The 24,770-nt window shown below is 46.3% G+C and overlaps 7 protein-coding genes across 7 annotated transcripts; 5 read left to right on the forward strand and 2 right to left on the reverse strand.

The window, feature by feature from the left end:
• Window positions 1-68: 68 nt before the first annotated feature.
• On the forward strand, window positions 69-858 carry TREMEDRAFT_66462 (uncharacterized protein; the record flags this gene model as incomplete). The annotated part of the gene is made up of 2 exons (XM_007008506.1): window positions 69-335; window positions 565-858. 2 exons carry the CDS (start codon window positions 69-71, stop codon window positions 856-858), a joined length of 561 nt encoding a protein of 186 aa, XP_007008568.1.
• Window positions 859-2,835: 1,977 nt separating this feature from the next.
• On the reverse strand, window positions 2,836-4,633 carry TREMEDRAFT_66463 (uncharacterized protein; the record flags this gene model as incomplete). The annotated part of the gene is made up of 2 exons (XM_007008507.1): window positions 2,836-4,289; window positions 4,495-4,633. The coding sequence occupies 2 exons, from the start codon at window positions 4,631-4,633 to the stop codon at window positions 2,836-2,838; spliced, it is 1,593 nt and encodes a 530-aa protein (XP_007008569.1).
• A 162-nt stretch (window positions 4,634-4,795) lies between these two features.
• TREMEDRAFT_66464 (uncharacterized protein) lies at window positions 4,796-8,259 on the reverse strand (the record flags this gene model as incomplete). The annotated part of the gene is made up of 10 exons (XM_007008508.1): window positions 4,796-5,172; window positions 5,376-5,626; window positions 5,823-5,885; window positions 6,081-6,120; window positions 6,449-6,566; window positions 7,101-7,435; window positions 7,795-7,866; window positions 7,940-8,105; window positions 8,154-8,171; window positions 8,224-8,259. The coding sequence occupies 10 exons, from the start codon at window positions 8,257-8,259 to the stop codon at window positions 4,796-4,798; spliced, it is 1,476 nt and encodes a 491-aa protein (XP_007008570.1).
• Window positions 8,260-8,600: 341 nt separating this feature from the next.
• On the forward strand, window positions 8,601-10,464 carry TREMEDRAFT_66465 (uncharacterized protein; the record flags this gene model as incomplete). The annotated part of the gene is made up of 6 exons (XM_007008509.1): window positions 8,601-8,820; window positions 8,881-9,057; window positions 9,262-9,303; window positions 9,713-9,984; window positions 10,031-10,300; window positions 10,372-10,464. 6 exons carry the CDS (start codon window positions 8,601-8,603, stop codon window positions 10,462-10,464), a joined length of 1,074 nt encoding a protein of 357 aa, XP_007008571.1.
• Window positions 10,465-11,098: 634 nt separating this feature from the next.
• On the forward strand, window positions 11,099-12,142 carry TREMEDRAFT_66466 (uncharacterized protein; the record flags this gene model as incomplete). The annotated part of the gene is made up of 5 exons (XM_007008510.1): window positions 11,099-11,114; window positions 11,243-11,284; window positions 11,413-11,450; window positions 11,753-11,790; window positions 11,923-12,142. 5 exons carry the CDS (start codon window positions 11,099-11,101, stop codon window positions 12,140-12,142), a joined length of 354 nt encoding a protein of 117 aa, XP_007008572.1.
• Window positions 12,143-13,751: 1,609 nt separating this feature from the next.
• On the forward strand, window positions 13,752-16,571 carry TREMEDRAFT_66467 (uncharacterized protein; the record flags this gene model as incomplete). Its single annotated transcript, XM_007008511.1, has 9 exons — window positions 13,752-13,774; window positions 13,806-13,807; window positions 14,007-14,074; window positions 14,377-14,414; window positions 14,971-15,162; window positions 15,697-15,713; window positions 15,842-15,879; window positions 16,182-16,219; window positions 16,352-16,571. The coding sequence occupies 9 exons, from the start codon at window positions 13,752-13,754 to the stop codon at window positions 16,569-16,571; spliced, it is 636 nt and encodes a 211-aa protein (XP_007008573.1).
• A 6,595-nt stretch (window positions 16,572-23,166) lies between these two features.
• TREMEDRAFT_66468 (uncharacterized protein) lies at window positions 23,167-23,771 on the forward strand (the record flags this gene model as incomplete). The annotated part of the gene is made up of 2 exons (XM_007008512.1): window positions 23,167-23,297; window positions 23,444-23,771. 2 exons carry the CDS (start codon window positions 23,167-23,169, stop codon window positions 23,769-23,771), a joined length of 459 nt encoding a protein of 152 aa, XP_007008574.1.
• Window positions 23,772-24,770: the final 999 nt, after the last annotated feature.

Raw genomic sequence — 24,770 nt, forward strand, 5'->3', positions numbered from 1 at the left:
AACGTCCATTGCTGACTCCATACCAGATCACGAAGAAGACTAGAACAACAGATGATCTTACTCTCGACATGGCACGTACGCCAACCCCTGCTCTGAGACCCGAAGGACCAGGACAAGATCGGACCGGAGATTATACGGATTCCATCTTGTCCACCACACAGCCGTCGTCTCACCGTCCATCTCCGAAGAGACCAACACCCCCGTCGGATGTTCAAAACCCTACCTCGTCTGGGTCTGGTATGATCAATCAAGTATGTCAAACGTTGGAGGAGCATGCGATGGTGGTGGACAGTCAGCATTCTGATCATATGAGGTTGCTCAAGCAGCTCCAACAGGTCAGTCTAGTCATATCGACTGATGTGTTTTCTCTCCTGCTCTCTTTTTCTTTTTCTCTTTCAATCCTTTCATTCCCTTTTACCCTCTCCACTTGCACGCCCTTTCCATTGTCGCCAGACACTATCACCCATCTCGCCAAACGACCCAAAATCTGATCGCCCCCTGGATACACTTTCCGTATCCCCGCCGCCTGTCCGACATGTATGATCATCGAAACTGACCATGCAGTCAATCCAGAACATTGTTCAAGATCACACGCAAAAACAATCCATCAGCGCTCACGATCTGGTTCGGACGAGGGAACAATTAATCCAAGCGAGATCCGAAAGGGATGTCGCCGTACGTCAACGAAACCAACTCGAAAGGTCTTTGAGATCTCTGCAGACCCGATACGAACTCGAGCTTACCAACGTCACTGCTTTGAACGCTCAATTGGGAGAGATGGATGCGTTACAGGATCGAATAGCTTTGTTAGAGGATCAGCTCGTTGATCTCGGTCATATCCCAGTCGGCAAGGGATAAGTACAAGTTGGGGATGATGTGGACCCGAACCCTGATCGTTTTGAGGGAAAAGATCATCTCACTCTCGGCGGGGTCAACACGGCATAAGACCAGCTGATGGTTTTTCAAGTCAACCTTTTGAAAGCATCAACCCGAAGCGGCCTGTGTGATTTGAGCCAGGGTCAACGCCGGTGGTGACGAGACCAGCAACACGGCCGATGATATGAACATTGGATCTTCGGTAGCTTCGAATGGGTCGGTCCGAGCTATCAAATCTATCAGAGGTAACATGAGGAGAGGGGGAGGGACAAAGAAAAACTCTATTTCCTGCGATTGTGTCAATTCGGCAATGGGAATTATTAAGAACGTAAAGAGGAAGGATTGCGGTGCGAAGTAGGAAAAAGAACGACCCCTACGACTGTACGATCCTGCCACCCTACCACCCTACGCATCCATGACCCCGCGGAAACAATCGATTTACAAAATTTACCACCATCCATGACCCCACCTCCCTACGCATCCATGACCCCGCGGAAACAACCCATTTACAAACTTTACCACCATCGGTTGACCTTTGACTCTGAAGGAAAACGTTTAGACATCTACCAGTGTACCAGTGATCGACAAAAGTATCCAACAAGCTCGCTCCGAAGTTGGTGGGGAGATGGATATGGTGGAGCGCCAAGTTTGGAATATTGACCGTTGTTCAATCATCTGCTACCCTGAATAAAACTGTTTGGGCGGGTGGAAGTGGACATGATGACATGATTCAACAATGCTGCTGAAGCCATGGGATGCTGCTGGCCAGTCAGTTGTCATGGAATTTAGACAAGGGAAGAAACGGTCCGTCCGATACTGTTTGTCGATCACTGGTACATGTAACATGTATAACATATCTTTTGGATTTCAAGAGACGATCAGAAAGGAGTCTATATCATACATGTACTTGTTCGGGTTTTCACAGGAGATTTATCTCACCGAAGAGGGATCGAAAGAGTCTACAGTATATCATACTTTTGGGTTTTTCACACGAGGTCATCCTCACCGAGCGCGTTTTCGACCGTCACCGTGAAAGACCTGTTTGACGACGTTAGATAGCTGAGGACAGAGCCGGGGTGGGAGGATACAAGACGGATGTTGGTTGCGAGGTCGTTATACTGTACTCGTCGTCACGACTTTTCTCGGATCGACCACTTTCTTGGATATCATCCGGATTCTTTTATTGTACATTCAAACATGCATAACAAGGAGATGTGAAGTTTCCAAGCCTATCATTTCGACACGATCAACTTGACGGTGATGTGAAGTTGTTTGAGATTAAGAATTTACTGTATCATCATTCACCATATCCCTAACTTGAACTCTGGTCGGTTGGTTCTGACCTGCGGCCAACATCAACAAAGTTCAGATCCCCCCCCCCAGTCTCGTGTTGTCAAAAGAAATTAGCACAAGCATAAAAATTGAAGTTGTCAACCTAGTGTCCTAGCATAACAAAAGTTTATCACAAACAAATGGCCCTTACGACTATAGCTGTCCTGTCCCCACTGCAAGTCTGTGGCGATTTACAGTAGCAATCTGCTTCCCTCGAGCTATATGTAGGGGGGGGGGAAAGTACTCCTTACGGATTTCACGTCAGTGACCGGCGCGTGGTACAAGTTTGAAACGCAATGGTAGAGAGGGCTTTTCGTTATTGAAAAAATGCATCATGCAAACCTATCTAATATAGTAACAAGTTGTATCAAGTTATATGAATCTATCATATATCCAAATGCTAAAATAATAAGGAATGCGTGGATGAAGGAAAGAAAAAAAACCACACACCAACACTAAAAATCACTGGCTTTGGTCGACGAGGAGAGATTTGAGATTGTGGACATTATTAGGTTCTAGTGGGGGATGAGACAAGTAGGTCGGGTCCGTTGATCGATTCCATAAACATTTGCTCCGAATTTGTACACAATCATAGGTTGACCATTGATGCGTTGAAAGTCGGAGGGATCAAGTTGAAGTGTCTTGTCGAATCGCACGAGTATCGTGGGTTATAGTAAAGACATGATCTTGTCGAGAACTAGCAAAACTCTGCATAGTCGTAAACCTTTCTCGAGTCCGATAACCGACCTGTCCATGACCATCACGATTAGGTGTTAGATCCGGTTCACTGTGCTCCGAGATCGGACTGAGAGTGGTCATCACTTGATCAATGACGATTGATCGTTTCAATTTCGAGTTTTCTTTGCTTCCTGTCATTCCTTTTCCTTTTCCTTGCTTCCCCCAGCCACCATCATCATTCCCAAGACTCATACTCCCTTTCCCCAGATCCACACCTCGGTTCCTGGTGTGACCTCGTACGGTAATGTTGGTTTCATCCAAGGTCGGTTGAGATTGTCCGACCGGCTTTTCATGAGCCTCGTTTGACATTTTGGCGTCAAGGGCTGCGATCAAGTCTTCTTTTTCATCAACCAGATGATCATTTTGCATTTTCAGACGATCATGCTTGACTCGGAGACGACTGTAAGTTTTACGAAGCGCCGAGAGAGTCATTTTGGAAGGAGTTTGAAAATCATCAAGACCGCTATCATCTGAATCTGAATCTTGTTCATCATCGATTTCATATTCTCCATCTTGTTTATTGATTTCATGCTCTTGCTCTTCATCTCCCTCTTTCACATCTTTTGGTTCAAAGCTCAGTAAAGGACGTGATGGTGGGTGGGATTCGGTTGAATATATTGTGACAGCACGACGAGATGAAGGTGTAGGAGTTTCCGGCAAACTTTCCATTCTCTCCATTTCATTCATCCCCAGGTCGATTTTCTTCCAATCCGTTCTCCTTTTCATCCCGGTCAGTTTCGGATTCGACGGTTTGCAAGTGTCCTTTTCCCCGGTAACCACCGACTCGGGCATGGGGTTGGCCCTAACCGCAGTGGATCGGCCGACGTGTAGATCCGAAGCTCTGGGAGAACGGTTGACGTCCAGATCCCAAGTCCCAAAACGGTTCATGGAAGAAACGATACCTGAAGGTATGGATGCTTTTTCTTCGTTTACTAACATGTTGGTGATGGAGGGATAAGGATGGGAACGACCGTTGGTCATCGAGCGAGTCTTGGCGACGTGTGATGATGGAGAAGTATCGGTCAACAAGGTTCGTAGACCAGGAGAAGTGAAATGGAGAATGGGGATAATCGGCGGGCGTGCTAGCAAGGATCGTAGACGAGGAGGAGTAAATATGAGTGGTGGAATGATCGGAGGTGAGTCAGAAGAGTAAGAGCCGGCCGAGGTGGTGTCCTCGATTGGGAAGCATCTTTCATCTTGGGTCGTTGGATCCAAAGTGAAAGAGGGTTCGCTCGTGATGGGAGAGAAAGGATCAAGGTCGGTCGGAATGATGTGAGACTCAAAGGTCATGTCGTCATTACACTCGGATGAGAGGGGTATATGTTCATGACCAATGGTGGTAGCTGTAGTAGTACTATCCTCTGAAGCCCAAGGGGAACCGACCTGTTCATGCTGCTGGTAAGGAAAAGGACGATGAGAACGAGGAGTATCCACGGTGTAGGATGCAAGCTGTAGGGAAGGATGATGGTGTGCTTCTGTTTCGTTCCGAGGTGCTGAGTCTGTGAGCGAGGTACAAAAGATTAGATGACCCGGCTGACAGACACTCACTGGAGATGAGGGAAAGGGAATCGAGGGTGATAATGGCCCATGATTCCGGTCGCGGTCGGGAGCGAGAGGGGGAGGGGACGTTGTCCGTGTTGTTACTGCGACGACGACGGTTCATGAAAGGGACAGGGAACAGGGGCATCGTGATGGGGAATATGAGGAGGATATATCTTAGGGTTAAGACGGGTCATATGGTCATATTACGGGGGGTTATTATATGGGTTGGAGGGTTGGAGGGTTGGAGGGTTGGGGGGTTGGGGGGAAACGCCGCGGCGGTAATGACATGTGGCACAATGCATTCCATTTAGGCGACTCTCCTCGGTACTACTCCCCTTGCACGTGGTTTTCTTCCTCTAAATGTCACAATCTCTCTCTCTTTTGGCCAGAGTTGAACGACCGGAATGTTATCAATGCTATCCACCTCGGTCTTTTCTCCTTGCCCTTCAACCACCGGAATGTTATACTGATCCACCTCGGCGTCTTGCCCTCCGTCGTCAACCTCGTTTCCCTCTGACCGCTTGACCACTCGGACATTCTCTTCCTTGACCGTCTCCGAGTCGATGGCCGTTTGCTTGTCTTTCTCTTTCGGATTGGGAAGAGTAAAAGTAGAAATGGACATTCTACGAGTTGGTATACCCATACTACTCGATCGACGTGAAAGGGTAGGTAAGCGACAACGCACTGCGTCCTATCAGCCAGTTTTCTTCCTTCCGTTCTCCCGCTGCCTCTGATTCGGACCATTGATGATCGGCCATGTCAAGATCAGGTGATGAGTGTGGAGACCTGCCTGCACAAAAACCGAAAGAGCTCTCAGATATATATATATATATATATAGGAACAATAAATTCAAACGAAAAAAAAAAAGAAACAAACTTTCACTCACCCATATCCTCGCCGCCTACAGAATTCGATCTCCTTCTTACCAACAACTTGTTCTCTTTCTCACCCAAACTCGGTCTCACCGCCGAACGTTCACGTTCAGATCCACTCGACCTAGCTTCTTGCCCAATCTCCATATAGTGCTGTTGCCACCGAATCAATCTGTCCCGAGACGAAGATTTCCTCTCGTCCTCGAGCAAGGTGACGTAGATCATCCGGGGTCTCACGGATAGATGATCTGATAGTGAACGTACGCTACATTCTCAGCGCGAGACTACACTTGGGAGATGGGACTTTGGAGAGTCAAAGGAAAAGAAGATGAGAACGTGTGGGTGGGTGTAGAGCGACAGCGACAGCAGTGGTTCATCAAACCGTGGAGAGAGATTGAGGATGAAAGTAAACTTGTATAGGTTGATTTTGATTTTGATTCTTGGGACATATTTGCACTCACAGCCAACTCTTACATCGTACCATTATTTGTTGTCTGGTTAGACCACTAACAGCTAAGAGCTCACTTATTGCAAGTCTTGATGCCGAGCTAATGTGTGATCAGCTCTCTCCCATCTTCTGTAACGATCTATAAATCTTTTCATCTCCTCCACCTTGTCCAATCAAGTGGGTCGTGGGTGTTTTGACCAATCAAGTGGGTCGTACGTATTTGACCAATCAAGTCGAAGGAGAGATCAAAGCAAGATTTGAAATCGCTCACGGTCTAACGGTAGGGGGGATGAACTCTGAGGAACAATAATCTAAGGTTCAGCACCATCTCTCTCTCTCTTCCTCACACACACACTCTCTCTCTCCGTGACCCACGTAAAGCTCAAGATCATGATGATGAGGTCGATACACCAAGCTCAAGATCATCATAGATTACAAAAGGACTTGGAGACGATGAGGTCGATTCGATACACAGTTAATGAAAAGTTTTTAATGCTTCAGATACCAACTTGCAGGTTCAGGTTCGGGTTGGAATGTAGGGATAGGTTCAGAGTAAAAAAGCAGACGAGAATGGAGTGGATAGGTTAAGAGTTAAAAGAATCAGAACGAGACGAGAAAGAAAAAGGAAAGGTTTCTCACCGATGACACAAGCGAACTTGTTCGGAGATGGAGGACACTTTGAACCTTTACGTTTAGACAGGATATCCGTCCTTTCCATCCCATTACCATCATCGTCGTCATCATCATCTATCCCCTCCTATGAGTTTTAGCGTTTTGTCAACATTTCTTTACCTTTTTAAATGGGTCGAGTGTTCGCTTTGGATCGGGTCACCCCAAGGTGGCGAAATGGAAATGGTAATGGAAATAATGGAAATGGAAATGGAAATGGTAATGGTAATGGAAATAATGGAAATGGAAATGGAAATGGTAATGGTAATGGAAATAATGGAAATGGAAATGGAAATGGTAATGGTAATGGAAATGGTAATGCAAATGGAAATGATAATGGAAAAGTAAAATAAACCGACGAAAAGATGAAATGGAACTGGAAATGGGAAATGCGAAAAAGATGAGATGGAAATGGAAATGGAGAATGCACAGAAGAAAAGACGAAATGGAAGATGAGAAATGAAAAAAGAACAGACGAACACATAATAGAGGGGGTTGAAATGGGAATAAACAGACCAACCACATGAAGTATGGAAATGGGGAATTAAACATACATACGGAAAAGATGAAGAGAAAAGATGAAAAGATTGAAAGAGCGAAAAAAAAGAAAGTGAAAACTGACCATGATCCAAAGAACAGTATTACGACCATACACCCTCGTATCAAAAGCTCTTAAAGTTCGTTTGACCCAAATCAAACCTTGTCCAGCTCCGGGACCGAGTACTACCCATTTCCTTTCGTCAGCAGGATGAAAAGGTATCCTACCTTTACCCATTGTAGCTTGTATGGATTTGACTGTATCGAGCTTGATGATCTCTTTTCCGTCCGAGCTCAACGTGTAGAGTTGTTTACATGTCCATGGATCATTCACCATGATGACAGAAGCTAGAGTTTTATGGGTTCGGTTTGATTGAGATTGAGAAGACACGATGAGAGATAATAATTTGGACAAGAGTTCTGATTTCGATTTTGTTCTTTCCCCACTTAGGGTGATGATAAACCTTTCTCTGTTTGTGTTTGTAGCTGAAACGATGATTTAGCGATTCACCCTTTCACTCTGGAAACAAATAGAAATCAATATAACGTGTCAATATTCCGTCGCCAAGGAAGCGGTTCTCAAAAAAAATCCAAAAGTGATTACCCAGAGCAAGGTCCATGGTGGTTGTGGAAAGAGAAAAGAGAAAATCTCGGGCTGGGGCAAGGAAGATACAAAGGACGAGGGATCTTTTGACATGGAAATTTTACTTGTATCACCCAATCCCTCCCCCGGTGATCTGACCGTGTCAAAGCGAGGGAGAGAGAGACTTTGGACTGACCTGATTGGGCCATTATCAATTCATTAGCTATTCGTTCCATATCATCTTTGGTATACGTTGAAGTTGTAACGTCTGATTGTAAGAAAAGAGTTTGTAAAACATGAAGAATTACCGCGGGACGGTGGTGTTGTGGTTGACGACTGACCTGAAGCTCTGTGTATACCCCAACGAGGATGACGATCATCCTCCAAATCGACGTCTTTCAAACGTCCCGAACGGTCGAGGTTGATTCCGAATCGCCCACAGAGATCGACGACTTGAAGGTCAAGTGAAACCTCTTGCTGGATGGATGGAACGAGGACACCCCTACGCTCAAGCATGAGCGGTTGATGTGTGATATGAGGGTGATGATGACTTACATGAAGGGTATCGTCGGCCTGAAATGTGAGCTGTGAGCTTGTGAGCGATAACAGGTCAAGAGACGCTCACGCTGTTGGACAGAGAAAGAGATCTACGTCGGGACATGACCACAGGCTAGAGAATCCTGAGTAGATAGATAGAGAGGAGAGGGAAAAGGAAAAGGAAAAGCACAAAGTACACCAACGTCGCCCGCCACCAACGTGCAACGTGTCTGTCTGGGTGATAGAGTTGTCCTGACGTGGCATTTACATACATCCGCATGTTGCACGTGAATTTCCCTCTCCGTGTTATGTATGTGGCGTTACATGACAACCAACCTGTTCCTATTACTTAGTACTCTACTATCACCACTCAACAAAACCTCTTTTTCCCTATTAACTTACTACTCCTCTCCCTCTGCTACTCACTCTACTCCCTCTGCTACTCCCTCTCCTCGTCAGTCAACCATGACCAGCCCAAACATCCCCATCCCCCCTTTCCTTGTGCCTTTTTACAAAGCAAAGTTTGACTGCTATGCCGACGGGGGGATACCATATCCCCCTTCTCACGCCGACGTCGCCATGGCCTGTCGCGTCGCCACCAGGTTGTCCAACCGGAGCGAGCTAGATCGACCCGAGATTGTCACTGCCTCGGCCACCCTCTTCCAAACCCTCTTGAACGCCCGCAGTCAGTCCCCCTTTTCTGCTCCATGCTCCACCCCGCTGTGATGATCGTGCTCACCTCTAGATGCCGCCGACGCCAGCGACCGCACAGCCCAGCCCGTTCCCCTCGCTGGCATGGATCTTGCCGCAGTCCTCGCCGCCTTTCAACACGTCCTTCGTCAATCTCTCGCCCCCTTGGAAGCCTCCTGTCGGGTGCCCGGTATTGTATGGATACCTGACTCGCCCGAACAATATAATATCCGTCAGTGAAGGTCAACTCTACAAACGTCTAGGTCAGTATCTGTAGCTGTATGAGGATGAGATGTGGTTGAAGAGTAGTTGGGTGGAGGATATCAGAGACGGTTGAGATGGTGTCAAAGGTAGGTGAAGGTGATGATGATGATAGCAAGTATGATGAATGGGCAATGGAAGAGGAAAGGTGATGAGAGATGAGATGTGTGATCAGCACCTAAGGAGTTAGGTGATGATGCACATAAGGATAGAAGAAGTGAGTGGCAAATGTGTCTAGAAACCAAAGAAGAGTGAAAGTACAACAGAAGAAGTGATCCCCTCTTCTGCAGAACCGGCTCCCTTTATATACATTTCAGTCTTCGAGAGGATCGAATGTTCTCACAATTCGAGGTCGACATTGAAGAACTTCTACAAGAAAGTGACTATACTACTACTAAATAACAAGTCTATGTACATACCGATCTGAGCATATGGAAGAAAGGAAGGCCGATAGAGTCTATACAGACAGTATAGAAGGAATTACAATGAAATGAGTGTGGGGAAGGAAGGGAAGGAAACAAGTGAGAGATTGAAGTAGACTATATACAAGATGGCACTGAGAATGCACTGGTGTACTCCCTGTACACTCTACACCTCCATTGAGACCATCGACTGCAAAATCACAGACCTCGACGCCAAGTTGTCGACGGGAATCACAGAGCTCGACGCCAAACTGTCGACCAAGATCACAGAGCTCGACACAAAACTCTGTGGGAAGATGACCGACCTGCAAGGTCAAATGCAAGACGGACTTTCACGGGTCAACCAGCGACTGGACCAGAACCGGGCAGAGCTCGGGGTGATTCGTCGAGATGTAGCTCGTGTAGAGGGAGTGGTGACCGCATCAAAAGGGACGGTCGAACATCTCGCTGCCGTGCAGAAGCAGAGGGACGCTCAAGTCAGTCGATTGCCCCTCTGACAAGATCTCAAACTGATCCACCCAGGCATTGAACGCTCGTCGTCTGACCGATGGGGAGAATTTGGTGCCAGTCCCCAGTTTGGTTTCTTCGGGGACGCATCCCTCACGTTATGTACGTCAACTTTTCTTTTCTCCTCCCCACAAATCGTACCTGTTGACGGCGAGTATGACGTCGGACGTCACCCCCGCCGCCTTCATGGCCGGAGTGGATGGAAATTTTGATGTTTCCCTCGCTGAGCACTTTGCTGCCGTGACGGCGACCGCCTGCCCTGCAGGTATCTCAGCATCCCAGAATGTCCACCACCGTCTTTGCCTAGCAGAAACGAGTAAAAAAGTGTCACTCGCCTCCCACGTGCTGACGATCAGACACATCCCCTGGCCAGTGTATCCATCGTCCGTGGGCTGTCAGCCGCCAACGTCACGGGCTGGACAAAGTGGTACGGTTGTCAGGGACCCTGACTGGCGACTTCGGAGCAATCTCGAAACGAATGGCTCTTGCGCTTTCTGTGTGGAGATGAGGACACGATGGACTGAGCGACGAGTGGAGCTGGTGAAACGTTCAGCCCTCCCCCCCACCCCCCCCAAAAAAAAACCAACCCAGGCAAACCCCCGGGTCCCTTGAACTCGCCTCTCTTTTCGATCATGACGTTCGGGTTTGCCACATGACATGTCGACGTGCTGATCTACCAGGCCGGGGATTGGGGATTGGGGATCGGGGATGTCACCTATGAATTGAATCAAGGCGGACTATCTCAAGTTGACGAGGTCATTCACTTGATGCCACGCAAGTAGTCCACCGGCCCAGGGAGTGTGGGCTCTGCGACTGATGAAATCATCTTGCTCTGACCGCAGCAACGTCGTGTGATCTGATATTCGTCTTAACGTTGATCAAAACATCTAGACCTTCCCACGAACGCTCATGTGCCTTGTAGATGTCGTGTTGGGTTGAGCTGATGTTGAAACGGTATTTGATTCGGTTCAAGTCATCGCTGGAATGTACATCCTTCCTTTTCCTCCTCCTTTCTTCTTTCTTATCTCTTGTGCCTCTTCTTTTTTTGCCTCCTAAACTGTCGGTCCATCATGACCAGGTAGCATGCGAGACCTCGACCGTCCGTCCACTCCATCATAAACAAAGCTCAGCATCATTTTGAAGTAGTAACACGCACCTAGGCTTATTCGAATTTCAATAATACATGGATTTCGAAATCGAATTGAATCGACACGGCTGAATGTACAGGGTTGATTCCTTTTGAGACAGTCTCAGATTGGGCCAAAGTAGGTGCCTGAAGTGTTCTGACAGCCCTGGGTTCTCTCAGGGAAGGGTAGTAACACGCACCTGGGCTTATTTGAATTTCAATAGTACATGGATTTTGAAATCGAATTGAATCAACACGGCTGAACGTACAGGGTTAATTCCTTTTGAGACAGTCTCAGATTGGGCCAAAGTAGGTGCCTGAAGTGTTCTGACAGCCCTGAGTTCTCTCAGGGAAGAGTAGTAACACGCACCTGGGCTTATTTGAATTTCAATAGTACATGGATTTCGAAATCGAATTGAATCGACACGGCTGAATGTACAGGGTTGATTCCTTTTGAGACAGTCTCAGATTAGCCCACAGTAGGTGCCTGAAGTGTTTTGACAGCCCTGAGTTCTCTCAGGCACGAGTAGTAACACACACCTGGGCTTATTCAAATTTCAATAGTACATGGATTTCGAAATCAAATTGAATCAACACCGCTGAACGTACAGGGTCAATTCCTTTTGAGACAGTCTCAGATTAGGCCAAAGTAGGTGCCTGAAGTGTTCTGACAGCCCTGAGTTCTCTGAGGCACAAGTAGTAACACACACCTAGGCTTATTCATATTTCAATAGTACATGGATTTCGAAATCAAATAGAATCGACACGGCTGAACGTAGAGGGTTGATTCCTCTTGCGACAGTCTCAGAATGACTGTGAAAAGCCCTGAGAACAGTTCTGACAGCCCTGAGATCCCTCAGTCACGAGTGGTAACACGCACCTGGGCTTATATGAATTTCAATAGTACATGGATTACAAAATCAAATAGGATTTACACGGCTGAACGTACAGGGTTCATTCCTTTTGAGACAGTCTCAGAATGGGCCGAAGTAGGTGCCTGAAGTGGACTGACAGCCCTGAGCTCCCTCAGTCAGGGTTATAGGCAGATGTCCAGCCTTGATAACTCTATTCGAATTCAAACTGTAAATTTGGTTGAAATTTGAAAAGGCTCAGACAAGTGTGACTCCATCGTCCAAGCTGTTGAAAGATTGCCCCAATGGCTTTCACAACCCTCAGTTCTGGACCCAAGCAGACTCACTTGCAGATGTCTGGCTGCAATGACCCCATTTGTAATCAAACTGTGAACTTGATTGAGATTCAAAGACACTCAGGCTTGAGTGACTCTACCGTCTCAACAAGCATAAAATTGCCCCAATGGTCTTCACGACTTTCAAGAAAGTCACAGTGTCGAGTAGGGCCATTTGGAGACTGACTCAAGCAGAATCACTTCAGATGTCCAGCCTTGATAACTCTGTTCAAATTCAAACTGTGAATTTGATTGAAATTCAAAAAGGCTCAGACATGTGTGACTCCATTGTCCCAGCCGCTGAAAAATTGCCCCAATGGCTTTCACCGCGCTCAGGTGCATCAGGGTGCTGTGTACGGCCATTCAGAGACTGATTCAAGCCGACTCACCTGCAGAGGTTCAGCTCTGATGACTCCATTCGAATTCAAACCGTGAACTTGATTGACATTCAAAAACACTCAGACGTGTGTTACTTGTCACAGCGTCAAATAACTTCTCTTTAACAGACTGACAGTCAACAAACCTTGGCTAACTTGGCACTTCTGACTTACTGTCCCACCAAAACCAAAGGGGCGTAGACGTCAAAAGGAGTCTAACCACGGCTTACTTCAACGTGATTACTCTAACTAGGGTTTTCTCTGGTGGCAATGTATCTCAACTTGAATGTAGCTATCTTTATCAATCTTGCACTACTGACAACAATCAAGGATCGCTGAAGAACTTCAGCAATCTTCTCCGCTAATATTATCTACTCCTCCTAGATTCTCATCCAACCCTCTTGAACTTAGACGTACTTCAATGCACTTCATCCAACTTCCCCGAGTCCCCGGCCATCCTTCCCTTCTTCGCCTAACTCCGCCTAACTTTAGCTCACTTCTGCTCCCATTGTCCCTACTTAGCCTAACTCCGCCGAACTCCACCGCACTTCTGCTCCCATTGTTCCTAATCCATCTAACTCCGCCTAATTTCGCCGCACTTTACCATCCCTATGCTCCAGATGCCTGTACATTTTAGTCTCCCGTTGTACTTTGCCGTAGGTGGTCTCAGATGTCCCGAATGACATGAAGGGTGAAGCAATTGAGGTGTGATAGGGGTTTGATGGTCAAAGGAGGGTCTTTGAGGACAGGATATTTAGGGTGTCACAACGTAGTTTGTAACATCACCCCAATATCCTAGCAACCCGAAAATTGCCCCATTGGCCTGCACCACTGTAAATCCCAGATTTATGCAGAGTCACTTGTGAATGTCTAGCCGTGATGACTTGATTCAAATTCAAACTGTGAATTCGATTGAAATTCAGAGACGCTCAGATGTGTGTTACTCCTCAATCCACACACAAGCCACAGCAATAGATAACTTCAGGGCACATGTAGGGCCATGTGGAGACTGACTCAAGCAGAATCACCTACAAATGTCCGGCTGTGATGACTGTATTCAAATTGAAACGGTGAGTTGTAGTATAATTCTGAAACGCTCAGTCGTGTGTGAATCCAACACCCTAGCAGCCATAAAATCACCCCAATGGGCTTCACCATTGTTAACTGTGGAAAGCCCTGAGAAAAGTGCTGACACCCCTGATATCCCTCAGGCCCAAGCAGTCACACACACCTGGGCTTATTCGAATTTCAATAGTACATGAATTTCGAAATCAAATAGAATCGACACGGCTGAACGTACAGGGTTCATTCCTTTTGTGGCTGAACGTAGAGGGTTCATTCTTTTTGAGACAGTCTCACAATGGGCCAAAGTAGGTGCCTGAAGTTGACTGACAGCCCTGAGATCCCTCAAGCACGAGCAGTAACACACACCTGGGGTTATTCAAATTTCAACAGTACATGGATTACAAAATCATATAGAATCGACACGGCTGAACGTAGAGGGTTGATTCCTCTTGCGACAGTCTCAGAATGACTGTGAAAAGCCCTGAGAACAGTTCTGACAGCCCTGAGATCCCTCAGTCACGAGTGGTAACACGCACCTGGGCTTATATGAATTTCAATCGTACATGGATTACGAAATCAATTAGAATTGGCACGGCTGAACGTACAGGGTTCATTCCTTTTGAGACAGTCTCAGATTGCGCCAAAGTAGGTGCCTGAAGTGGACTGACAGCCCTGAGTTCCGTCATGTCCAGTGATGACTCTATTCAAATTCAAACTGTGAATTCAATTGAAATTCAGAGACTTTCAGATGTGTATTACTCCTCAGTCCAGACACAATCCATGGGCATCAGACAATTTCAAGGTGTTGTGTAGGGCCATTTGGAGACTGACTCAAGCAGAATCACTTGCAGATGTCCAGCCTTGATAACTCTATTTGAGTTCAAAGTGTGAATTTGATTGAAATTCAAAAAGGCTCAGACATGTGTGACTCCATTGTCCTAGCTGGTGAAAAATTGCCCCAATGGCTGTCACTACCCTCAATCCTGGACCCAAGCAGACTCACCTGCAGATCTCTGGCTGTGATGACCCCATTTGTAATCAAACTGTGAACTTGATTGAGATTTGAATCCACTCAGGCTTGTGTGACTCTACCGTCTCAACAAGCATAAAATTGCCCCAATGGTCTTCGCCACTTTCAAGAAAGTTACGGTGTCAAGTAGGGCAAAAAAGTGTCACTCGCCTCCCACGTGCTGACGATCAGACACATCCCCTGGCCAGTGTATCCATCGTCCGTGGGCTGTCAGCCGCCAACGTCACGGGCTGGACAAAGTGGTACGGTTGTCAGGGACCCTGACTGGCGACTTCGGAGCAATCTCGAAACGAATGGCTCTTGCGCTTTCTGTGTGGAGATGAGGACACGATGGAATGAGCGACGAGTGGAGCTGGTGAAACGGTCAGCCCTCCCCCCCACCCCCCCCAAAAAAAAACCAACCCAGGCAAACCCCCGGGTCCCTTGAACTCGCCTCTCTTTTCGATCATGACGTTCGGGTTTGCCACATGACATGTCGACGTGCTGATCTACCAGGCCGGGGATTGGGGATTGGGGATCGGGGATGTCACCTATGAATTGAATCAAGGCGGACTATCTCAAGTTGACGAGGTCATTCACTTGATGCCACGCAAGTAGTCCACCGGCCCAGGGAGTGTGGGCTCTGCGACTGATGAAATCATCTTGCTCTGACCGCAGCAACGTCGTGTGATCTGATATTCGTCTTAACGTTGATCAAAACATCTAGACCTTCCCACGAACGCTCATGTGCCTTGTAGATGTCGTGTTGGGTTGAGCTGATGTTGAAACGGTATTTGATTCGGTTCAAGTCATCGCTGGAATGTACATCCTTCCTTTTCCTCCTCCTTTCTTCTTTCTTATCTCTTGTGCCTCTTCTTTTTTTGCCTCCTAAACTGTCGGTCCATCATGACCAGGTAGCATGCGAGACCTCGACCGTCCGTCCACTCCATCATAAACAAAGCTCAGCATCATTTTGAAGTAGTAACACCCACCTAGGCTTATTCGAATTTCAATAATACATGGATTTCGAAATCGAATTGAATCGACACGGCTGAATGTACAGGGTTGATTCCTTTTGAGACAGTCTCAGATTGGGCCAAAGTAGGTGCCTGAAGTGTTCTGACAGCCCTGGGTTCTCTCAGGGAAGGGTAGTAACGCGCACCTGGGCTTATTTGAATTTCAATAGTACATGGATTTCGAAATCGAATTGAATCGACACGGCTGAATGTACAGGGTTGATTCCTTTTGAGACAGTCTCAGATTAGCCCACAGTAGGTGCCTGAAGTGTTTTGACAGCCCTGAGTTCTCTCAGGCACGAGTAGTAACACACACCTGGGCTTATTCGAATTTCAATAGTACATGGATTTCGAAATCAAATTGAATCAACACCGCTGAACGTACAGGGTCAATTCCTTTTGAGACAGTCTCAGATTAGGCCAAAGTAGGTGCCTGAAGTGTTCTGACAGCCCTGAGTTCTCTGAGGCACGAGTAGTAACACACACCTAGGCTTATTCATATTTCAATAGTACATGGATTTCGAAATCAAATAGAATCGACACGGCTGAACGTAGAGGGTTGATTCCTCTTGCGACAGTCTCAGAATGACTGTGAAAAGCCCTGAGAACAGTTCTGACAGCCCTGAGATCCCTCAGTCACGAGTGGTAACACGCACCTGGGCTTATATGAATTTCAATAGTACATGGATTACGAAATCAAATAGGATTGACACGGCTGAACGTACCGGGTTCATTCCTTTTGAGACAGTCTCAGAATGGGCCGAAGTAGGTGCCTGAAGTGGACTGACAGCCCTGAGCTCCCTCAGTCAGGGTTATAGGCAGATGTCCAGCCTTGATAACTCTATTCGAATTCAAACTGTGAATTTGGTTGAAATTTGAAAAGGCTCAGACAAGTGTGACTCCATCGTCCAAGCTGTTGAAAGATTGCCCCAATGGCTTTCACAACCCTCAGTTCTGGACCCAAGCAGACTCACTTGCAGATGTCTGGCTGCAATGACCCCATTTGTAATCAAACTGTGAACTTGATTGAGATTCAAAGACACTCAGGCTTGAGTGACTCTACCGTCTCAACAAGCATAAAATTGCCCCAATGGTCTTCACGACTTTCAAGAAAGTCACAGTGTCGAGTAGGGCCATTTGGAGACTGACTCAAGCAGAATCACTTCAGATGTCCAGCCTTGATAACTCTGTTCAAATTCAAACTGTGAATTTGATTGAAATTCAAAAAGGCTCAGACATGTGTGACTCCATTGTCCCAGCCGCTGAAAAATTGCCCCAATGGCTTTCACCGCGCTCAGGTGCATCAGGGTGCTGTGTACGGCCATTCAGAGACTGATTCAAGCCGACTCACCTGCAGAGGTTCAGCTCTGATGACTCCATTCGAATTCAAACCGTGAACTTGATTGACATTCAAAAACACTCAGACGTGTGTTACTTGTCACAGCGTCAAATAACTTCTCTTTAACAGACTGACAGTCAACAAACCTTGGCTAACTTGGCACTTCTGACTTACTGTCCCACCAAAACCAAAGGGGCGTAGACGTCAAAAGGAGTCTAACCACGGCTTACTTCAACGTGATTACTCTAACTAGGGTTTTCTCTGGTGGCAATGTATCTCAACTTGAATGTAGCTATCTTTATCAATCTTGCACTACTGACAACAATCAAGGATCGCTGAAGAACTTCAGCAATCTTCTCCGCTAATATTATCTACTCCTCCTAGATTCTCATCCAACCCTCTTGAACTTAGACGTACTTCAATGCACTTCATCCAACTTCCCCGAGTCCCCGGCCATCCTTCCCTTCTTCGCCTAACTCCGCCTAACTTTAGCTCACTTCTGCTCCCATTGTCCCTACTTAGCCTAACTCCGCCGAACTCCACCGCACTTCTGCTCCCATTGTCCCTAATCCATCTAACTCCGCCTAATTTCGCCGCACTTTACCATCCCTATGCTCCAGATGCCTGTACATTTTACTCTCCCGTTGTACTTTGCCGTAGGTGGTCTCAGATGTCCCGAATGACATGAAGGGTGAAGCAATTGAGGTGTGATAGGGGTTTGATGGTCAAAGGAGGGTCTTTGAGGACAGGATATTTGGGGTGTCACAACATAGTTTGTAACATCACCCCAATATCCTAGCAACCCGAAAATTGCCCCATTGGCCTGCACCACTGTAAATCCCAGATTTATGCAGAGTCACTTGTGAATGTCTAGCCGTGATGACTTGATTCAAATTCAAACTGTGAATTCGATTGAAATTCAGAGACGCTCAGATGCGTGTTACTCCTCAATCCACACACAAGCCACAGCAATAGATAACTTCAGGGCACATGTAGGGCCATGTGGAGACTGACTCAAGCAGAATCACCTACAAATGTCCGGCTGTGATGACTGTATTCAAATTGAAACGGTGAGTTGTAGTATAATTCTGAAACGCTCAGTCGTGTGTGAATCCAACACCCTAGCAGCCATAAAATCACCCCAATGGGCTTCACCATTGTTAACTGTGGAAAGCCCTGAGAAAAGTGCTGACACCCCTGATATCCCTCAGGCCCAAGCAGTCACACACACCTGGGCTTATTCGAATTTCAATAGTACATGAATTTCGAAATCAAATAGAATCGACACGGCTGAACGTACAGGGTTCATTCCTTTTGTGGCTGAACGTAGAGGGTTCATTCTTTTTGAGACAGTCTCACAATGGGCCAAAGTAGGTGCCTGAAGTTGACTGACAGCCCTGAGATCCCTCAAGCACGAGCAGTAACACACACCTGGGGTTATTCAAATTTCAACAGTACATGGATTACAAAATCATATAGAATCGACACGGCTGAACGTAGAGGGTTGATTCCTCTTGCGACAGTCTCAGAATGACTGTGAAAAGCCCTGAGAACAGTTCTGACAGCCCTGAGATCCCTCAGTCACGAGTGGTAACACGCACCTGGGCTTATATGAATTTCAATAGTACATGGATTACAAAATCAAATAGGATTGACACGGCTGAACGTACAGGGTTCATTCCTTTTGAGACAGTCTCAGAATGGGCCGAAGTAGGTGCCTGAAGTGGACTGACAGCCCTGAGCTCCCTCAGTCAGGGTTATAGGCAGATGTCCAGCCTTGATAACTCTATTCGAATTCAAACTGTGAATTTGGTTGAAATTTGAAAAGGCTCAGACAAGTGTGACTCCATCGTCCAAGCTGTTGAAAGATTGCCCCAATGGCTTTCACAACCCTCAGTTCTGGACCCAAGCAGACTCACTTGCAGATGTCTGGCTGCAATGACCCCATTTGTAATCAAACTGTGAACTTGATTGAGATTCAAAGACACTCAGGCTTGAGTGACTCTACCGTCTCAACAAGCATAAAATTGCCCCAATGGTCTTCACAACTTTCAAGAAAGTCACGGTGTCGAGTAGGGCCATTTGGAGACTCACTCAAGCAGAATCACTTCAGATGTCCAGCCTTGATAACTCTGTTCAAATTCAAACTGTGAATTTGATTGAAATTCAAAAAGGCTCAGACATGTGTGACTCCATTGTCCCAGCCGCTGAAAAATTGCCCCAATGGCTTTCACCGCGCTCAGGTGCATCAGGGTGCTGTGTACGGCCATTCAGAGACTGATTCAAGCCGACTCACCTGCAGAGGTTCAGCTCTGACGACTCCATTTGAATTCAAACCGTGAACTTGATTGACATTCAAAAACACTCAGACGTGTGTTACTTGTCACAGCGTCAAATAACTTCTCTTTAACAGACCGACAGTGCTGAACGTACAGGGTTCATTTCTTTTGAGACAGTTTCAGAATGCCTCTGAAAAGCCCCTTGAACAGTTCTGACAGCCCTGAGATCCGTCAGTCACAAGCAGTAACACGCACCTGGGCTTATTCGATGTTCCATAGAACATGGATTTCAAAATCATATAGAATCAACACGGCTGAACGTACAGGGTTCGTTCCTTTTGAGACAGTCTCAGAATGGGCCAAAGTAGGGGCCTGAAGTGAACTGACAGCACTGAGATCCCTCGGGCACGAGCAGTAACACACACCTGGGGTTATATGAATTTCAATAGTACATGGATTACGAAATCAAATAGATTCGACACGGCTGAACGTACAGGGTTCATTCCCTTTGAGACAGTCTCAGATTGCGCCAAAGTAGGTGCCTGAAGTGGACTGACAGCCCTGAGTTCCGTCATGTCCGGTGATGACTCTATTCAAATTCAAACTGTGAATTCAATTGAAATTCAGAGACTTTCAGATGTGTATTACTCCTCAGTCCAGACACAATCCATGGGCATCAGACAATTTCAAGGTGTTGTGTAGGGCCATTTGGAGACTGACTCAAGCAGAATCACTTGCAGATGTCCAGCCTTGATAACTCTATTTGAGTTCAAAGTGTGAATTTGATTGAAATTCAAAAAGGCTCAGACATGTGTGACTCCATTGTCCCAGCCGCTGAAAAATTGCCCCAATGGCTTTCACCGCGCTCAATCCTGGACCCAAGCAGACTCACTTGCAGATCTCTGGCTGTGATGACCCCATTTGTAATCAAACTGTGAACTTGATTGAGATTTGAATCCACTCAGGCTTGTGTGACTCTACCGTCTCAACAAGCATAAAATTGCCCCAATGGTCTTCGCCACTTTCAAGAAAGTTACGGTGTCAAGTAGGGCCATTTGGAGACTGACTCAAGCACAATCACTTGCAGATGTCCAGCCTTGATAACTCTATTCAAATTCAAACTGTGAATTTGATTGAAATTCAAAAAGGCGCAGACATGTGTGACTCCATCATCCTAGCCGCTGAAAAATTGCCCCAATGGCTTCCACCACGCTCAGGAGCTTCAAAGTTTTGTGTATGGCCAGTCAGAGACTGATTCAAGCCGACTCACCTGCAGAAGTTCAGCTCTGATGACTCTATTCGAATTCAAACCGTGAACTTGATTGACATTCAAAAACACTCAGACGTGTATTACTCGTCACAGCGTCAAATAACTTCTCTTTAACAGACCGACAGTTGACAAACCTTGGCTGGCACTTCTGAGTTACTGTCTCACCAAAACCAAAGGGGCACAGACATCAAAAGGAGTCTAACCACAGCGTACTTCAACGTGATTACTCTAACTAGGGTTTTCTCTGATGGCAATGTATCTCAACTTGAATGTAGCTATCTTTATCAATCTTGCACTACTGACAACAATCAAGGATCGCTGAAGAACTTCAGCAATCTTCTCAGCTAATATTATCTACCCTCCCTCGATGTCCACCGAACCCTGTTGCGCTTTGACGTACTTCAACGCACTTCGTCCAACTTCTTCAAGTCACCGGCCGTTCTTCTTCCCCCTTCGACTAATTCTGCCTAACATTGCCGCACTTCTGCTCCCATTGTCCCTACTTAGCCTAAGTTTGCCGTACCTCTCCTCCCATGGTCCCTACTTAGTCTCACTCCGCTTAACTTTGCTGCACTTCTGCTTCTATTGTCCCTAGTCTCACTAACTTGCCCTAACTTCGCCGTACTTCTGCTCCCATGGTCCCTAGTCTCACTAACTCCGTCTAACTTTGCCGTAGTTGGTCTCAGCTGTCCTGAGGTACATGTAGATTGGAGGGATTAAGACATGATGGGGTTTTGATGGTTAAAGGAGGGTTGTTGCTGGTGGGATAGTTGAGGTGTCACGACATAGTTTGTGACAAATTGAAACAGAAGCAAGGGAAGGCATTGGCGTACTTTGCTGAATTCCAAAAGTATATTGCTATATTGGGGTGGAGTGAGGGGGAGATGTTAGTGGCCCGGGCTATTGGCGGATTGGACGAAGTTATGAAGGACAAGCTTTCCCGGAGAGACAAGATTGAGACCATGGAAGAGCTGAAGGCAGTGGTGATCAAGTTGGACAATAGGATGACTGAGCGTTGGGTGGAGAGACAGCCTGATGGGCAGAGAACAAACTGGGTAAGTGTCACGCGGCGCCGCGTGACATTATCCTTTCCCATCAAACGAAGTTCCTTTGGACATCAGTTTGCCATCAACGACCCAGTTCGCATGAACTTCACCACCCACGAGGGTATTAGGAGGCTAACTTCGTCGAGGACGAAGTTAGTCATGTAGGAAGTTAGGGGGATACGAAGTTAGGGAGATACGAAGTTAGGGGGATACAAAGTTAGGAAGATACGAAGTTAGGGAGATACGAAGTTAGGAGGATACGAAGTTAGGAAGGCACGAACTTCGTCGGGGACGAAGTTCGCGAGGTACGAAGCTCGGGACGTCGGGTTGAACGAAGTTCTGCGTTGACGAAGTTAGGGAAGGACGAAGTACTTAAGGGCCGAAGTTCCCAGAGATCTTTGACAATCTCTGGTTGTTGTCTTAGTGATAGAAGTTAGTTAAGCACGAAGTTATTACACCCAGAAGTTATTGTCACCTATTTCATATCTCGAGCAACGAAGTTGGTAAAGGTCGAAGCCCACGAAGTTATTGGCCGTCGGTCCTCAGAAGTTAAGGAAGAAACAACCTTGTGACAGTAAGAATGCCTAACTTTGTACAATCATGTCATGAATTGACAACTCTGCTCTTGTGCACACAAGGCAGAAAGTCCAAGTATCAGTTTCTTCATGTTTAGTTCTGCTCTTATGCCTTCAAGGCCAGAGACCTGAACCTTTAGTTACCTTTAGTTAGTTAAGTTATCCTCAGCTAGTCTGCCCAGTATGGCATTAGACCCAAGACTTCAGTTTAGTTAAATTTAAGGCGAACATATGATTTACGTTGTCATGTGTGCTTCTGCGTGCGGTCAACAGCGTATTGTACCCATCACGTCGCAAAGACCATGCAGCTTTCTGATTCATGGTTGATATACACATGAGATCGAGAATCAAGACTCTTTCCTATGCAGGACGACACACAGCCTGGAATGGACTCAGAAATAGATATAAACCCCATATAGTTCTCACATAGTTTCTTTTCTTCAGAATCTTCTTTTCAATTTTCTTAACCTTGTTTGATAAGTCACTCAGTTGGTTTCAACCCAACATCTCAGTCTCCTCAGTATCTAAGGCAGTCATCAAGCTCTACAAGCCAGAGACTAAAACCCCTCAGTATCTAAGGCAGTACTTTACTACAGCAGTCTACCCGCAGGCATGACAAAACAACACCAAAGTTACCAACCACACCCATAAAGAATCCTGTGGGCTCGGCGTTGCTTCCTCCTGTAAATCGGAGCAACTTAGTGACAGGATCACAGTTTTGGAAAGGGGATTCTCTCACCCCTAGGCCGAGTTTTGAACAGAGAGAAAAGTGGAGAGCCGAAAGAGCGTGCTTGGAGTGTGGAGGCCAGGGACATTATGTGAAGGATTGTCCTTTAGTAGCGGCTAAGGTAGCTCAAGGAAAGATGAATCCTCCGGAGATGTGGAAGAGCTCAAGGAATAAAGGAACAGGATGGAATGCAGTGGTGATGGGAGAGCCGAGGCAGATGAATGCAGTAGCAGGAGAGAATGTGGAGGAGGGAAAAGGCTTGGACCTGTCAGTTTGAGAGAACATCGGTGGGTCCCATTCTCTGTCCTCTCTGCTATTGTTCCTTCTGATATTAACAGGAAAGACCTGACAGTAGCAGAATAACGTGTATACAAAGATGGACATTTCATCACAATACCCATCACTAATGTGAGACAACCAAAAACTAAAATCAACGTAAAAGGGGCCCAGATGGGCGCCTTATGGGATTCAGGAGCGACCAGTTCATATATAAACCCAAAAACAGGAGAGGAGTTAGGATTGGAAGTTACGAGATACCCAGAGGAAGTACCTGTACATATGTTTGATGGTTCAGAGAGTATTGGTGGTCCCATCTCAAAGTTTGTTGAAACAGGAATTCATGTGTCAAATGAAGACGAAGTTTGGATGATTCGATTGGACGTCACAAAGTTGTGTGATGCAGATGTGGTGATAGGATGGGAATGGATGAAGAAGGAAGGAAGGAGTGGTCCTGGATGTTAGGAAGGAGGTAATAAAGATCCCGGGTAGAAAGAAAAGGGAGGGGGAGAAGTCAGGAGCAGTTTTTGGATTCAAGGAAGGGGAAGTTTTAGGGCCTAGAGACTCGGCGTTGGAAGACAAACTTAGCGAGGAAGAACAAGAAGAGCTGCTGGAGTTGGTACCTTCTGAGCACCATGATTTCTTGGATATTTTTGATCCAAAGGTAGGAGGATAGACGTTACCTCCAAACCAAAGTTATGATTTGAGACTGGACCTAGTGGAAGGGGCGAAACTAAAAGGTGGCCCCACTGTACTTGTTAGCTGAATATCAGAGAAAAGCGTTAAGGGAGATTTTGGAGAAGGAGGTAGCTGCTGGTAGAACTCGAAAGAGTAACTCACCTTATGGGTGACCTATGTTCATGGTTGCCAAAAAGGTAAAAGGACAGTGGCGAATGGTAACGGATTATAGGAAGTTAAATGAAGTTGCCATTCCAGACGTTTATCCCCTTCCATTGATCAGTCAAATTACTGAAGAGTTAGGTACAGCGAACTATTTTACAAAACTCAACTGGATGGGGGCATACCAATTGCTATGAATTGCTGAAGGATATGAATATCTTACAGATTCCGTACACAATACGGAATGTACAAATCTTTAGTAGTTAGGGATGGTCTACAAAATGTGCCTGCCGTGTTCCAGCATTTCCTGAACAACATCTTCAGGGATTTACTAGGGGAGGGAGTCATAGTGTGAACTGGGCCCTAGATCATAAACCGTACTGAAAAGGCTCAACGGATCATCCTTTAACTGTCCTCATTTGCTCAAATCAATATCAACTCGTGGGAGCTTAGCTGATATTGTTAGAATTGGTCATTCAAAATACCTCTCCATCTTATCCTAAGGCTCCCAATATTCATCCTCTCTCAGTCCTGTCTTCCTTCATCCCTTTTGATTTCTATCATATCCTATCATCGCAACAAACACAACTTTTCATGTCATTTTGAGTCGATTATTGTCTGAAT

This window comes from Tremella mesenterica (genome assembly GCF_000271645.1).
Source record: "Tremella mesenterica DSM 1558 unplaced genomic scaffold TREMEscaffold_23, whole genome shotgun sequence".
Classification (NCBI taxonomy): Eukaryota; Fungi; Basidiomycota; class Tremellomycetes; order Tremellales; family Tremellaceae; genus Tremella; species Tremella mesenterica.